Consider the following 15910-nt stretch of genomic DNA (forward strand, 5'->3'; position numbering starts at 1 on the left):
TTCCAGAAACAAATAATTTTTTTTTTCTCTACCTAAAAAAAAAAATTACATTTTCCGTCAACCTCAAGGAAAAATTACATTTTAAGTACTAATTCCCGATGGAAAAGTCAACTATATTTTTGATGGCAAGTATGTCCGTATCAGATATACTTTTCGTCCGTAAACACTTTTTGTCCGAGGTTTGTCGCTTATTAGAAACAACATTCTATATAGAGTGGCGATTAAATAATCAATTTCGAGAGGCGGGATTTGACCATCTATGGATTTGACAAAAACTAAAGTGCCGGAGACAATAACTGTCATTTTGTCCCTTGTCAAATTCATTTTTCATGAAATCTGCTAGATTTTACGAGTGAATTGAGAACGTCGTTGGAATATTATTAACATAGAATGTCCTCATCCTCTCGAGAACAAAATATTGCTGTATAAAGCTATCATTACCCCAATATGGACATACGGGATAGAAATCTGGGGATGTGCAAGCAAATCCAGCATAGCTCTGATCCAAAAAACACAATCAAAAATTCTGCGAATGATAGGCCAACTCCCCATGGTATGTGACCAACCAGACTTTACATAAAGACCTAAACATCCCATATGTTGAAGAAGTCATCAAGTGTAAGAGCCTAAATCACTACGCAAGAATGGAAAACCACCCAAATATCTTACTACAACTACTACTGACAAACTCCTTACCAAGAAGACTACAGAGACATTGGCCAGCTGATTTAATGGATTATTCCATTAAATCAGTGAGTTTCGCTCACTGGGAGAATCTTTCCCCGCACTTCAAGCCATTTCATTAAAATGTCAACGTATTAACTTAAAGAATATTATTCTGAATGTTAATTGTGGAGATATAATTAAAAAAAAAATTCCTCATGTCTGGGAAATCCATAATAGGAGAAGGAGGTGACATAAAATCTTCAAAATGATTTACAGAGCTCTACATGTTTCGAGCTGCAATGAGCTCATCCTCAGGAGCAAAGGTCAATGAAGTCAAGCTGAAAAAATAAGTCAAACTCAGCACAAAGCATCTCAAGTGGAGGTTCATAATGTAATATCCAAAGATTATAGAGTTAGGTTACCAATTCTATAATCTTTAGAGTTAGTAACCTAACTGTATAATCTTTGGTAATATCCTCCGTTGTAAAATCTTCCTATTGTCTCAACTGCTTGCTAGACTCGGCTGCGCCTCGGCTATCAATTTGTAGGCTCGACTATAAAGGACCATTTTGTCCTTGGTATATAAATAACTATTTCAGTATCTCTTGAACGTTGCAGCTCCTGAACAAAAAAAACGGGTGGACAAACAGGGACCTACGAGGGATAAATGTTTGTTTTCAAAATTCGCTTTAGGGATGCTAACTTCGCAGGACTCACTTTTACGTATTACGTATACTTTGACCAATTATTCTGGATGCTATTAGGCTAGTTCGTAACATTATTCTTCGATTTCTATATATAAGCTTCAAAAAACCATATCTTTTTGCTCCCGATTCTTCTGCGATTTCAGAGCATCACAGATATTCATATCGTTTGTTTTCATAACTTCTCCCTTAAGTGAGACAGTATAACGAAATGAAGACTCAAATTAATCTCTTCCAAAACTAGTGGTGCTGATAGTTTCTACTTCTAACCGTAACAAATGTTTTTTTTTTCTAGATTGGTGGATCCAGACTGCTACCTGTTAGATGGATGTCTCCAGAAAGCGTAGTTTATGGTCGTTTTACCCTTGAATCCGATATCTGGTCTTACGGGGTAGTTCTGTGGGAGATCTACAGCTTCGCCAGACAACCCTACTTCGGCCACACAAACGAGGAAGTGGTCAAGTTCATACTCGACGGGATTATGCTGATACCACCAACAGACTGCCCTGCTATAGTGTGCGACCTGATGAAGCACTGCTGGAAGACAGAGCCAAGGGACAGGATCAGATTCGTCAATATCTGCGATAAGTTAGAGGTGGCTTATCAGGAATGCGTTTGTACCGAGTCGCATATTGAAAATGAAGTGAAAGGAAAATGTAAATGTGAGTAGTTATATACAAGCTAAATTTCAGGTATCTACAGAACTACATATGGAGTACACAAATTTTTTAACAGTTTCCTCGCATCAAATATCAAAATTTGTTTTTTAACGTCCCTCTGCGATCATTTTAGACGAAATTTAGTATCGAAACTACCTCGAGAATAATGGAATCCGATGTTTCAGCTGAAGATAGCGAACCCAAAGATAAAAGTGGAAAGACCTTACCAAGGCCACCACCCATGCCTCTGCTTCTTCAGGAAGATGTTCTGGACACAGAAGGCTACTTGTTAGCAAGGGAGATGGAGGCAGTGCAATATCTGGAGACTCTTCCAGGATGAATAGACATTCCTACTTAAACTCGGAAATTCACGCCATATAAGTTTGCCCAATACATAGAGATCGACTGATTTTTTATCCTTTTCCTTATATTAAGGACACGGTCTGAAGAAATAATTTACGAATTCCTTGAGAATCTACCCCCAAAGACTTATAACGATATGTTTAAATCTTCCACGTTTGAAAGAATTTTTAATGGGTTATTATTCCCTTTCAAAACTTCTGATCATGATAATGTGTCCCTATTGTTACCACGTGATTACCAATAGTAATAATCATTTCATAGTTGTGGCTGATTCTATAATCTATAGTTGTATTCTGTATACATGAGTGGTCGAGGAAGCAAAGATGACCTCTAGATGGCTCCACATTGACGGGTATTCGAATCATTCCCTTGTAAATAGTCCCAAATTTCATCGAAAAAATAAATTAAATATGAATACCTACCTAAATCGTTTCCCAATAATGAAAAACGTTCAAAAAATTTTAGACCTCAAGAAAGGTTTATTTTCTGGTACCTGACTTCAAATTACAAGAAATTATGAAATTGTATTCAAGGATGTAAAAGAAACCGTGTTATATAAACGATTATAAATTTGCAATGAAGTTCCATATTTTATGTAATTTCAATAAGAGGAGAAGACTAATTTTAATTTGAAGAGAACATAATTTTTTTCTGATATTCTTAAAAGAATTTTTTTTTCTTGAGATCTTTTAACACAAACCGAATTCCTGGAAGGCTTTTTCAATGTCAACCATTGTTGTAGATCCATAAAAAAACTGCCATTTGGCCATGCAAATATTTGTAGGATGTACAGTATTGATTTCTCAGTTCTTACTTTTCTGAAAGTGAATGATCCGTAGATATAAGGCCAAGATGAACTGTAGTTTTTTGTAGGATAGGAGGATATTCGATATTTTTTTATGATTTTGTAAATATGAAAAACAAGAAGGCGGAAAAATTTACAGAAATCATTAAAAAATCCAACTCGTAAACTATAAAAACAGTACCGTTAACATAGAGAGGATTCGAATATCTCTCAGTATCAAAGAGATTTTGAGATGCTCAGATAAATCTTATCTCTGGACTTAACCTTTCCGTCCACTCTGCATGAGGAATAAATGAAACTGCATCTTCATCTTCATAAGTTATAATTGGATGAGTATCTGTATCAATGCGCTTATTACCTATAACCGTTCACTGTTTATATTAGGCAGTTGCGAAGTTAATGAAGGTGGTTTTTCAAATATCCATCATCCACGATCGCACCGAAATATTTTTTTGTATGCCAAATTGTATGCATATCTCTTTACTCCCAAGGGGACTACCATTTTCCACCTCATTTATAAAATTGGTCATTTTGAAGACGCCCACAAACGCTTATTCAACGTCCGTTAGACAAGCCTTCAACGCCCATACCAGGAACACAAAGGTTCTTGATTAAATCATTTAAAAAAAGCAACTGAACAAATGACTGGTATCTATTTGAATGCTTTTTTAACGGTTATTGAAGAAGCTTATATTCTACAACTTCAGCCATTGAAACATTTTGATCGTCACTTGTTACATAAAACTATGGAGCTGTTCATCTCACATGGGTCTTGGGTTCAAGAAAAATGGAATTTTACAGGGTACTTAACAGCTATTTTGGACCTATCAATGTTTTGAGTGCCTTCACATCATAAATCGTTGAAAGTTATTGTCTCCCAATCAAAATATTTCATTCAAAAATGTTTCTGGAATGCTAGGATCCCAAATTTTTCGTAAGAGTTTTATAACACATTCAATCTTGGACGTTATATTATTGTTAAGAATGTATATTGTGAAAATTATTTGTGATGTTATATATGTATTTATTGTGAAAAAAAATATATGTTTCCCAAAAGTTAATCTTTTCATTACATGTAAAACTGTTATATCTTCCGAAGCATCACACTATAAAATCCTAGACATCATTTGCACCATCAGCACTTTTCATCGTACGTTGATATGAGATATTGCTGTAACATAAATATGCTTTGAATCAAGAAGTTATAGCTAGAAGAAGATATGCTATATCTGGCTTGCTTGCTTTGAATTTATTCAGAACAGATTCAAAAGACAGTGTCTAACATGGCGTGTAGATCATTCTATTCGCTCATGCTCAATTCCTCACATACATGATGATCTAGATAACATATGATATTTACAATATTTTTCACATTTATATCAACATATAAACCCCAAAATTTGAAAGAAAACTAAGCAATTAATACATTCTTTAGAAATCGAATAGAAATTAAAATTTCAGATGAACTCAGTGGCGGTTCCAGGAGTGATTTGTTGGGGGGGCATATATTTTTATAATTGAAATTATGTAAGGTGTTCGTTGATGTGGAATAGAACACTCAATAATTCTATACGGAAACATTCTCTACAACCGGGGTTAAACAGTTCATAATAATTTTTCCCATATCTATGGAACTTGAAAGGAATAATAGATTTTCTGCCTTCAAAATTTTACAGTCAATATGTAAACGTCATTCTATAGTGATGTTGTGGATGTTTTATTTCAATTTACGCAAAATTCTTATTTGAAATTGGGAGAATTTATTCTGCTGTCAACGGTGAGAGGCAGTTTTTTTTCAGTCTCCATTCATTAGCCCCTATATTGATGTAGGAAAATTTAATTCAAGGGAAACGTCTTGAAAATGGATTCAGAATAATTGCGTTACCAAGAATCGAACGACTTTCTTATTAGGGATTAGGAGGAATATGTCAAATACGGCTTCTATAATTTGAGATCGAGATCGAGTGTCGTAAAAAATCCGCTTATCTGTCAAAAGAAGATTTTCTTGACGATGACAGCGGATAACAAAAAAAACAAAAAGCCGCAAATAAAATGGACCCGTGCTGTTCCCCTGAGAAGGCCGGATTATATAAAATCTTCAGTTTTTACAGAACGAGGTGAAGTTGGATTTACGCCGACTTACGATGTAAGTAGGTATAACCCATAATTTAATAGGTTTGCTCAGGAAACCCGATACTTATCCACTCTTCTTTTTTCGCAAGTACTGAAAAACTAACCAAAAAGGCATTTGCCATTCGATCACTCTCGTACCAATCCATTTTTATAGAAAAGTTCTGGCCGATTTCGAAAATTCTTTTTTTTTTTGTTTTTCCGGAGCATTAACAAAAAAGGGCCAAGTGTATGTGTATGGCATTTTATAAAAGACAATCGAATTATCTTCAGAACAATAAGGTGTCACACAACCCCCTTCCCATTATGATTTTAGAGGTTGCTGTACGCTTTTACAGGGTTGATACAAATTTATTGGAACAAACAGTATAAAATGTCTCCTTTTCACCTGCTTTTGCATTTTTCTAACTTTTAGAACTTCAGATTGAAATTTTTATTCTTTTGTCGAATACCCATTCATTTTCATTTTCTTGGTGTGCACAACCATCCTTCTAATACTTTTTTTATATATGCAAATCTTCGTATGATTTTTGTGCATATGCTCAAGTACTATATTCTGCACTTTTTTTTGTAGATCGTTGGGTCTTAATTCCTTGGCGGAGTAGTATAAATCTATAAATAAATTTTCAGCATGGTCGTCCGAACTTGGGTTGCTTATTGAACTATGAGTACATGAGAATGTGGTTCAAGGAGAGAGATCAGTACCAGAAGGACACCTATACCAAACAAGATAAAAAGGCCGATTCGTTCGTAAAACGTCGCCATGTTCAGCGTTACACAAGACACACGGAGAAGCAGAAGATTCTCCCCATTGTGACGATAAAGAAGTAAGCCTTCCTTGTGTATAAGTATTCTACAGTTGTACCATTGAGCAGAGACAGAGCTTGTCTCTGCATTGAGTATTAACTCAAAGGTCATACCTAGAAATTTTATGCAGGCTGACATAACAATGTAGCACATGATTTCAAACAGATTTCTTCAACAGCAATACCTAATACGTTTTTCATCATTTGTAAGAAGTGGGAAATGAAAAGGGCACCAGAGATCTGATGTGGATCAACAGAAAAGAGTAGTTTGCTTTCTGTTGGGCCACGACAGAGGCGCTGATCTCTACACATCACAGCCGAGTAGGTATACTACTTAGAAGGGTCCATTGAACTAAAGAAAGTTCAACCGAGGTCCCAAACCTCGGTATTTATGAAATTTATTTTAGTATTATGGTTTTTTAAGGAAAATCGTGCCGATGAGAACGTTAATCTCCGGGCCTGATAGTTCTATTCTAACTTATAATTTTCACTATACGTAAAAGTGGTTTGATGAACGTTTCTAAAAGATTTCAGAATGTTCAGGGTATTGAATCAACTGCAAGGGAAGGAGTAAAGCTACAGGGAGGCACCAAAGCTTTCACATACGTGCAAAAAGCAGAAGAAGAGAAAGGCAAACAGTTCCTGAAATATAAACCAGACTGTAGCCGTCCGAAGAAGAAGGCCATCACAAAGGAAGAATGAAATGAAATTGTTCAAACTTTGGGATCAAGTCATCAATTCATTGAACTTATGTACATTTTTTCTACACTTTCTTTTGACAGAAATAAATTCATCGAAGCATCATGCTGTGATTTATTCATGATATTGAGAGCATTTCATGAGAGACTGAGTATTGTTGTGAATATGTAATAAAGATCTTAAGATATAAATACATGGAAAGCTCATTATTCTATGTTCCAAAAACATTGGCTTGCAGGACTCCTGGGGTTTGAGACCGAAGATCAGTCGAATTATTCTCTTCTGAGCAATAAAAACCTCCCTACCGCCTGCTGACCCTCCCCATAGAATGACGTTGTAATTCATATGTGAGAATGCCATTGAGTAATAAATACTAATCAACACACCTGGCGGAAATATATTCTTTAAACGTTTCAGTGCAAAAAAGGCACTGCTGAGCTTTTTGCAGACAGACTCGGTATGACTCTGCCAATTTAAATTTTTGTCAACCTTCAGGCCCAAAAACTTAACACACTCAGAAGATTCTAATCTTCCCAGAGGAAGATCAAGAACCAACTTTTCAACAGATTCGCGTATCTGAAAGTGAACTAGATTTGTCTTATCAACGTTTAGTATCAGAGAATTTTTCCGGCACCAGTCCGAAAAATACTCTACCAAACATCTCGCATCTGCTCTTTAGTTCCCGTAAGCTTGATGCTGTTATCAAGAAGGACGTGTCGTCCGCAAACAATAAGATTCTAAAATCAAACAGGATGATGAAGTAAATTTTAATAGAGTCCGGTGTAAATCATTTACAAATAAAATAAACAAAAGTGGCCCCAACACAGATCCCTGTGGTACACCCATTTGAATAGGATAATCTTTAGAACTTTTTTGATTACTGTAAACAAACATTTTTCTATCCGCAGGATAACTTTTAACCCATTCGAGAAAAATTCCCCTGAATCCTAGATGGTATAGTTTTTCCAAGATGAATTCAAAATTCAGACAATCGAACGCCCGAGATTCGTCGAAAAACAACCCTGCCACAAAAAGTCCACTATCCAGGCAGCCATGTACATAGTCTACCAGTTGACATGCCGCGGTCTCAGTTGACCTACCAACTCGAAATCCATGCTGGCAACTTGTTATTGTTGAGAACTTATTGAGGTAATTCATCATCCTTTCATACACTAGCCTCTCCATCACCTTCGCCAAAGAGCTCAATATAGATATCGGACGATAATTAGCTACATCGTTAATTGCATTTTTCTTTTTATAAATAGGGATAACCTTAGCCGTCTTAAGAACAGAAGGAAACCTTCCGGATGTTATTGAAGAATTGATGAGCTGGGCAAGATGCTCAGAGATCTGAGGAGCTATCGCCTTTAAGGCTCTCGTTGAAATTATATCTCTTGCGCAACTAACTTTGTTCTTTAAGTTTCTGATGACGCTCACAACATCATCGGGCAAAACTGGTAAGAAAAAAAAGGTGTTATCTGATAGAACCTGTGTCGTACAGGATGTGGACCTGTTGTTACCATAGTGCTCGCTGAGGCTAATAACACTGATACTGGAGAAATACTCACCGAAACACTCAGCCACCTCTGATGGGTTGGAGATGATCATACCATTTCTTTTTAGAACAATTTTTCGAGAGGAGGACCCGACAATAACCTTGTGGAAAATATATATTTTTAATAAAATATACTGAATTTTCGCTATGTGTAATTTCGAGTAATATTTTCCATTAAAATCTTGTCAGTTTACTTTCTCAACATCTGAAAAACAGATATTGAGTTTCAGATACTGGAAGAGAAAGTCTACGAGAATTTTGAACAAAAATATCCCAAAAAATATTTAATTATTGAATATGAAAAGTGAATCTCGCAACCCCATAGGGATTTCCACCCTTTCTTCTACGGAATACAGCATTTTAATTCTGCTAAAACTTTACTACCGCTTTGATACGAAGACGTAGAAAGGCACACATTTTATAATAAATAATTTAAGCTGAATTCCGACTTTGGAATTCAACTAAATTCCCACTTCAATTCAAGAGCACACTGAGCCACCATCCAAAGGTGGCTTTATTATACCATTAACCCAGTTCCCGCCACACCCTACATTGATCCTTGAGACTCACACAGACGAAATCTGAACTCATCTGTGAACAGGCTCTTCATTGCTTTCGAATGGGGTTTCTGAGTTTGGCAGGATCTCCATCAATGCTTCTTTCATTTTTCATGTTCGGGACGATATCTCAAACGCCGCTGTTCCCAATTCAAATGCGGGGCTGCTTGGCCGATCTTATTTCCCTCAAAGTGAAGCTATGCAACCTATTCCAGATTGTTTGACAAGAAACTTAACCGTATTAGCCGATCTTGTGTGACAGTTGTAGCTCGCGCCTCTACCCCCACAAGTATATAGGCAGCACTTCCACTGTTCCACTAGTACGATAGCGATTCCAAGCTCTGCTAACTACACTCAGCGAAAACCGGGGACGGATTTATAGCAACTTCTGGTTGAGTTAAAAGGGAAGTTTTTTCTATAGGTATAGAACGAGATAGAAAAAGTCAATTTTCATAAAGACTAACTTTTATTTCACTGAATTATCACAAAATTTCTATGCTCTATGGGATGAGAGCCGAAAATTTATAATGTACCATAACTCATTTACAGTAATATTAATGTTGTATTTCTCGGTGCAATTACCGAGTTAAAATAGGATCTCAAAACATTATTACTAGCAATAAATACTAACAACACAAAGTTTGGATTCCATTTTGAGAAAAAAGCGAGATGAAAAATTAGGAATGTGGTAACAGATACAAAGATTATTTTACAAATGAAAATAGATGTTGCGAACATTGTCAGGGTTACAAGTATGATTCAGCCAAATTGGAAACTGAAACCACCAGGGAATGAACTACCAAAAGTATACTCTTGTCCATGAGCAGTGTTGAAGAAGGATTGGAACACTTGGCTAGGATCAATGTCTGAAAAAATCAGGTAGTTTTGAGATATAACATATTGTACCATAGTCCAATACACAAGAAATAGTGAATTAAGTCTTACCTGACATTCCACAACCGAAATCTTCCATGTCTTGGCCAGAATCGTAACGGCATTTCTTCTTGGGATCTGAGAGGACACCATAAGCCTCACCAACTTCCTTGAATTTCTTCTCTTGTTCTTTCTTTTCACCTTCAGACGCGTTTGCATGGCGGTCAGGATGATGAATCAGCGCTCTTTTTCTGTATGCTTTTTTTATTTCATCTTCACTTGCATTTTTGTCCACCCCTAGTATTTTATAATAGTCCTGTAATAGAATTCGAATTATTCACATATTGATTCCTGGAAGAAGTTCCATTCGAAGTATTTAGATATTATTAGTGATGGGCAATAACGTTATTTTTCACTAACGGTTATCAACCGTTATGGTTTTTTTTTAATAACGGTTGTTGATAACAGGTGAATACGTTATTTGCTCTGAAAACCGATAACATCTTCAAGGTTTGTCGATTAAGGGGTTTTCTCTACAAATTTAGGGTGTAAACGAGTCACGACTGAGTTGGAAATTTTTGATTATAATTTTTGTGGATGTTTACTTCTTTCATTCATCTTAATGTTACATTAATGTGAAAAAAATTTACTTTTTTCTAAACCAGTGAAATACTTCGCAACTGATGAAAAATATTAGAGTATTCAATGTGTTCCCCAATATTTAAATAACCATTTTTCATTTGTTTTTTCATCTGGATACTCTCATTACCCATTCGTCCTATTCCAAGTTCGATTTATTAATTCTATATAGCCAATGAAATAATACGTTAATATCGGCTAATATCTGCGGTGAGTGCTCCTCCCGATATTTTAGCCAATCTCATCACTTCGATGTGAACAACATAATGTACCAATAACAGCCTCCCTCTGCCCGCTAACGTAACAGAACCATCAACCGAGATCGAGAGTCGAGAATATGGCCAACGTTATCCGTTTGAAAAGTGTAAACTGTTAATAAACGCCAACAAACGATCTAACTAACTGCCAACAAGTCCAATGTAGCCGACTGTTATATGAGAAACGGTTTAACTAAACAATAACCGCCAGAAACAACCTCTCTGCTGAACTCAACGGCTTCAACGCCAACGTCGTCGACTGTTATATCAGAAACGGTCTAAATAAACGGCTTATTCAACGCCAACGTCGTCGACAGTTATATGATAAGCGGTCTAACTAAACGCCATCAACGCTAACGTCGCCAACTGTTATATCAGAAACGGTCTGAATAAACGGCTTTTTCAACGCCGACTGTTCGCGCACACGTTACTGCGCAACCTGTTATTGTTCAGGACATATAACGGTTAGTTATTGCTTTTTTCGAATAACCGTTGTTAAATAACAGGTTAGGGAATAACGCCCCATCCCTAGATATTATGAATACAAAAGTTATGCCAGGGATACAGCAAAAAGTGCCTGCAATAAACACAATCTTTCCAACATCAGAGCGTTATTTCTGCATTGGTGTGAAAATTTGTAAACATTTTATTTTATGCATAATACAAAACCAAAATAATGGAAATCCTACCCAACATCATCAATCATCATTACACACATCAGCTATTGTTATACAAAGTGAGCAGAAAATAAAAAAAAATATTTTCCATATTTTCTATTTTGTAGAAAAATGCTGGTATAGGTCAACTCTACATTTGAATTATGCAACTTTTCATGTATTTTGAACCGGGATTGTTGACCACCCTCTACGAGAGGGAAAGGGTACTTTTTTGAATGGCAACCCAACTTTTTGTGCAAGAAATGGATAGACCTTTTGTTGCTGGTTTATTCAGAATATACCCTTTTCGTAGGGTAGCAATTTGAATCATCTGAAATAAAGGTCACCATAATGAAAATAAATGAACATGTAATTGATATATTCTTTCATCTTTCATAAGTTACCAACATACGAAAGGGCATGTTTTGATAACACTTCAAAAAGATCATAAGTTCACGAGTGAGCCACTCATTGAATCGAAAAAGCACATTAATTTAGCAAAGCCGATTAAAAAACACAGAAGGAAACCCGCCAAGAATTTTGTACTAGGAAGAACTCCATAAAACAAAAATGAAGAAACTTTTTTAACTTTACCCAATTCAAGACCAGAAATATCATTCTACTGCCAATCAAAAGCTGAATTCTTTGGCTTTCCAAGTACATCCACAACAACTTTTGAAGTCGGGTTTCTTAGACTTCCCAACATATTATTCCAACCAATATTGTGATAGAACTTTATAGCCTCTGATGGTTAAGTCATGTAAGTTGTTTTGTAGATTAGTATACAGTATGAACTTTACCTACCTTTCTTTTGGATTTTTTGAGTGCCAATTTAGCTTCTTGTAGAAGCCTCCTGTTTTCTCGACTCTTGTCCATTTTATTGATTTTTTCATAATCTTTTACAGCCTCTTCAAAATTCTCTAGATCCATATAACACTTGGCTCTCCTCAATAATGCTTTCATATAGCTTGGGTTCAATTTAAGGGCAGCTGTACAGTCATCCACTGCCTCTTGTAGCTTATTCTGCTTGGAGAAAGCTGTGGCTCTATTGAAATGTAATTTGGCATTTGTCATTTTGTTTAGAGGGTCGATGTTCAGGGCTTCAGAAAACAATTTGATGGATTCAGCATATTTTCCTGCATTATAAGCTTCATTTCCTTCTTCCTTCTTTTTTTTTAATTGTTTTGCTCTCTTATATAGCTCCATAGCTTTGGCGTGATCAGGTGCTAGTCTGAGTACTTGTTGGAAGTAATTTACCGAACTATCTATGTTGTCTTCATAGAACAAGCAAATTCCTCTAACATAAATAGCATCAGCATTTCCTTTATCCAGATGAAGAATGCCATTTGCTATTTCTTGAGCCTCGCCATATCGACCTAAGAAAGCTAAACACTCTGCTTTTGTGAGTTTATAACGAGGACAAGTAGGAGCTTCATCCAAACAACGATCCATACAATAAACAACCTTCCTGAAATCTTTTTTCTCATAGGCTTTCTGAGCTTCCAATTCAAACTGTTGTAACTTTAACAAAGATTTCTTTTCTGCAGCAACTGCACCTTCTTGGTTCATTGTTTCCAGAATTTTCAAGGTATTTTCTGCAGTGACTAGGTCCCCAAGTGCTATTGCACATTTTGCAATCCTCACATATCCTTTGATGAATTTGTTGTCAAGCTGAACTGATCTTCTAGCATCTTCCAAAGCATCTTGGAAACGATTAAGCATCATGAGACATGCCGCTCTGTTACCATAGTAGGAGGCTGTTTCTGGACAGATTTTGATGGCTTCCGAGTAGAATGCAAGAGCAGAATGGTACTGCTTTGTTTTGTAGAGTTCGTTTCCATGTTCCTTTTTGGTTTCTGCAAGCCTAGAGAAAGATCGACAATTACAATCATATCACATAAACTTGATCCTAAATACATACTATTATGACGACGTTCTGCTCTCATGGACAGCATTAAGCAATGACGACATTGTATTTTTATTTTTATTGCTATCTGCATATTTTATATAAATGCATGAATTTCCCCTATTCAACTATGAAGAGTATTCACCCTCCATATTTTCAACTAACAAGCCCCATTTTATGTGAAAACTAGACCTGTATTAGTCTACTATTCAGTTAAACAGTTTCTATCTGTGAGAGAAATGAGGATAACTCATTTCCGTTATGTGTACATGCTTTCTTGAAGAATAATAATGTAGAACACGGATATCTCTCTTTGAATGAAAAATGAGATGAATTGATTGTTTTGTAACCAAATAGGCAGGCTTACATGGAATAGTTGCGAAAATGAATACTGTCTTTTATTTCAGAACAAAGCATGCAAAAAAAAATCATCTGACACCTACCATACCTTTAGAAATTTCGAGAATCGATTACATTAGATTATGATAGTCTTCCAGAGACATATATTTATTAAAATTCTTAACAACTCAATAAAAGCTGATATGGCACTTACTCTTCTGGAGCTGCAGAAATAATTTCTACGGTTTCACTACAGTCCATCATTGAATCATCCACGACGTCCGCCATTCTGGTTCAGAAAGGTCAACAAATTAAAATTAAACTCATTCAAAGCGCAAGTCCCACACTTCTTTCAATTTATGGTCGGCGGGAGTTTAAAAAACAGACGAAATGACTACATGAATTTCCAGTTGAGTGACAGGAAATTTAAAACAAGACATTTGAAATAATCATTTTGAAATTATGAAGAACCAACAAGTTTTCGATATTCTGAAAGGAAATTTCAGCAGGGGCGAAACCAATGTTGAAAACTATTTGCCGTTCCGCTTCGAAAGCGTGGATGACAAGGAGACGCAACTAGTTGACGATAATGCGGATTTGCAAGAAAGAATAATATTACAAGAACCTCGATACAAGATAACTTGGCCGAGGATTTGTGTATATGAATACCTCAGTGACGCAGAATTGAAACAGCTTAGTGAAATTGAAGAAAAGAAAGCGCTCAGGATATTCGTTGGTAATAACTTGTAATTCAAATACTAATCCTTTTTCAAATTAAAATTTTAGAAAAACGCATCCCGAAGACCTGTAAAGAACCAGCGAGAACTCTGTATGCAGAACTGATGTATACTGTAATAAAATTTGCAAAGAGGAATGATTTCAACCTTAAACAAACTGGTGCTCTTTTATCCCAGTTTTATTTAACACACAAGATTTTCATAAGCTCTTTCAATGTTGCAGCAGAAAAATTGTATTTATATTTCAAAGAAATAATGATATGCCACTCTGTTGCGGTAACTATAGTATAGATTCAATTATGGATTTTCATCAAGTATCAACTCAATTTCATTTTTTTCCACTAACTCTATATACTCTTTCCAGAGCCCCCCTGATAGTATAAAAATATTCTCAATGGATGAAAGTGAGAATATAATGAAATTTTTTTGCAAGATATACCTTAGAAATTTACCTCTAATTAGGACCATGTGCTTACCCAACTTTGGCTTTTACTTAGATACTTTTTTGGAGCCTGAAGCTCCTCTACCAAAAAGATCAACAGGAGAAAAAGTGGTGAAGGATAAAAAGAAAAATAAGAAAAAGTGATCTCTAATTTATTTTTATCAATTATCATCTAATTGTTTTTTTCTGTCCTCAAGTAGAGCCAATAAACTGGTCTGATGTGAATTCAATTGCCTATGTAACCTATTAGCTGATGCATTCAAAGTGTGTACAAACATAGATTGTGCCATTTCCAAACTAGGTACTTTACTCAACTTGATCAATTCATCCAAATTCAAGAATTTTTCCTCATAAATTCCAGCTGCAAAGTGTGAACAATATGAAGTTTTGTTCAGTAGAATATATCAAGTAACATTACCTAACAAAACCAATTGTGGAAATCTTTTATTAATTCTCAACAATTGTTTCACCTTAGGTTCTGTACTGAAAACAGTCATATTACGTGACATGTAAAAATCAAGCACAGTTTCATAAGGTGTTCCTTTAAGTGCCATTTCTAAAGTTTTTTTTCCAAGCCACTTCATATGCATCCCTTCCTTGTGAAACATTGAAAGGGCTTTAAACTGCTCTATACCGGTCATGTGATTAAAATGGTAGAAAGCTATAAGTCTAGATGACTGAAAATAACCAAGAGCTTCTTTTGCGATAATTCTCTGGAATGGATTATCAACCTCTTCTTCCTTTCGATTTTTATTGATACCACACAACTCGACCATTGTTTTATTCTTTTTGGAAGATTCAAATATTGGTTTACAAATCTCTAGGTACTTTGCCTTTGTGAAATGTGGGGGTTTTGGTCTTTGTATATTTATTTTTCCTCTGAATCTCTTGGGTTGAACGAAGTAAGTGACAGTGTCAAGTAAAGCTAAAAATCATTTTTTTCTCAACAATATGAATTAATAATAGATTCATGAAGAGGCTTACGTTTCCTCAACAGTGACATTTTTTTAAATAATGGTATTATAATATAAACTTTTAATTATTATTAAAATCTATCAATTTTTCAGGTTATGCAAAGCAAAGCATAGAATCAGAAACAACTCCCTGCAAGTTTTGA

At 35.6% G+C, this 15910-nt stretch overlaps 5 protein-coding genes across 7 annotated transcripts in view; 3 read left to right on the forward strand and 2 right to left on the reverse strand.

Annotated features, from left to right (window-relative positions):
- Window positions 1–2370, forward strand: part of LOC123310974 (BDNF/NT-3 growth factors receptor-like) — an 86192-nt gene extending 83822 nt beyond the window's left edge. For all 3 annotated transcript variants that reach the window (XM_044894701.1, XM_044894702.1, XM_044894703.1), the window contains exons 8-9: window positions 1666–2032; window positions 2215–2370. In XM_044894701.1, coding sequence (XP_044750636.1) covers window positions 1666–2032; window positions 2215–2369 — 522 coding nt within the window. In that variant the 3' untranslated portion in view covers window position 2370. The remainder of the gene's footprint in view (window positions 1–1665; window positions 2033–2214) is intronic.
- Window positions 2371–5061: 2691 nt separating this feature from the next.
- LOC123311768 lies at window positions 5062–6879 on the forward strand. Its single transcript, XM_044895853.1, has 3 exons — window positions 5062–5343; window positions 5958–6154; window positions 6661–6879. Exons 1-3 carry the CDS (start codon window positions 5209–5211, stop codon window positions 6833–6835), a joined length of 507 nt encoding a protein of 168 aa, XP_044751788.1. The 5' UTR covers window positions 5062–5208; the 3' UTR covers window positions 6836–6879.
- Window positions 6880–9391: 2512 nt separating this feature from the next.
- LOC123310646 (dnaJ homolog subfamily C member 7) lies at window positions 9392–13981 on the reverse strand. Its single transcript, XM_044894187.1, has 4 exons — window positions 13829–13981; window positions 12174–13233; window positions 9890–10133; window positions 9392–9810 (listed from the first exon to the last, which is right to left on the reverse strand). Exons 1-4 carry the CDS (start codon window positions 13900–13902, stop codon window positions 9704–9706), a joined length of 1485 nt encoding a protein of 494 aa, XP_044750122.1. The 5' UTR covers window positions 13903–13981; the 3' UTR covers window positions 9392–9703.
- On the forward strand, window positions 13949–15018 carry LOC123310649. Its single transcript, XM_044894191.1, has 3 exons — window positions 13949–14350; window positions 14401–14627; window positions 14716–15018. Exons 1-3 carry the CDS (start codon window positions 14077–14079, stop codon window positions 14935–14937), a joined length of 723 nt encoding a protein of 240 aa, XP_044750126.1. The 5' UTR covers window positions 13949–14076; the 3' UTR covers window positions 14938–15018.
- On the reverse strand, window positions 14930–15852 carry LOC123310648 (39S ribosomal protein L10, mitochondrial). The gene is made up of 3 exons (XM_044894190.1): window positions 15778–15852; window positions 15212–15718; window positions 14930–15154 (listed from the first exon to the last, which is right to left on the reverse strand). Exons 1-3 carry the CDS (start codon window positions 15794–15796, stop codon window positions 14955–14957), a joined length of 726 nt encoding a protein of 241 aa, XP_044750125.1. The 5' UTR covers window positions 15797–15852; the 3' UTR covers window positions 14930–14954.
- Window positions 15853–15910: the final 58 nt, after the last annotated feature.

This window comes from Coccinella septempunctata, chromosome 4, assembly GCF_907165205.1.
Source record: "Coccinella septempunctata chromosome 4, icCocSept1.1, whole genome shotgun sequence".
NCBI lineage: Eukaryota > Metazoa > Arthropoda > Insecta > Coleoptera > Coccinellidae > Coccinella > Coccinella septempunctata.

What these genes read in the sequence shown, in the direction of transcription:
- LOC123310649 (XM_044894191.1), top strand. Translation starts at nt 14,077, where the DNA reads ATGAAGAACCAACAAGTTTTCGATATTCTGAAAGGAAATTTCAGCAGG. An exon ending in AGCGCTCAGGATATTCGTTG is followed by an intron (nt 14,351 to 14,400) that starts GTAATAACTTGT and finishes TTAAAATTTTAG; the next exon opens with AAAAACGCATCCCGAAGACC. An exon ending in TGATATGCCACTCTGTTGCG is followed by an intron (nt 14,628 to 14,715) that starts GTAACTATAGTA and finishes TACTCTTTCCAG; the next exon opens with AGCCCCCCTGATAGTATAAA.
- LOC123310646 (XM_044894187.1), bottom strand. Translation starts at nt 13,902, where the DNA reads ATGGCGGACGTCGTGGATGATTCAATGATGGACTGTAGTGAAACCGTA. An exon ending in TCAAAAAATCCAAAAGAAAG is followed by an intron (nt 10,134 to 12,173) that starts GTAGGTAAAGTT and finishes ATTCTATTACAG; the next exon opens with GACTATTATAAAATACTAGG. An exon ending in TTTCGGTTGTGGAATGTCAG is followed by an intron (nt 9,811 to 9,889) that starts GTAAGACTTAAT and finishes TGATTTTTTCAG; the next exon opens with ACATTGATCCTAGCCAAGTG.
- LOC123310648 (XM_044894190.1), bottom strand. An exon ending in TCCACAATTGGTTTTGTTAG is followed by an intron (nt 15,155 to 15,211) that starts GTAATGTTACTT and finishes CACACTTTGCAG; the next exon opens with CTGGAATTTATGAGGAAAAA.
- LOC123311768 (XM_044895853.1), top strand. Translation starts at nt 5,209, where the DNA reads ATGACAGCGGATAACAAAAAAAACAAAAAGCCGCAAATAAAATGGACC. An exon ending in GATTTACGCCGACTTACGAT is followed by an intron (nt 5,344 to 5,957) that starts GTAAGTAGGTAT and finishes ATAAATTTTCAG; the next exon opens with CATGGTCGTCCGAACTTGGG. An exon ending in CCCATTGTGACGATAAAGAA is followed by an intron (nt 6,155 to 6,660) that starts GTAAGCCTTCCT and finishes CGTTTCTAAAAG; the next exon opens with ATTTCAGAATGTTCAGGGTA.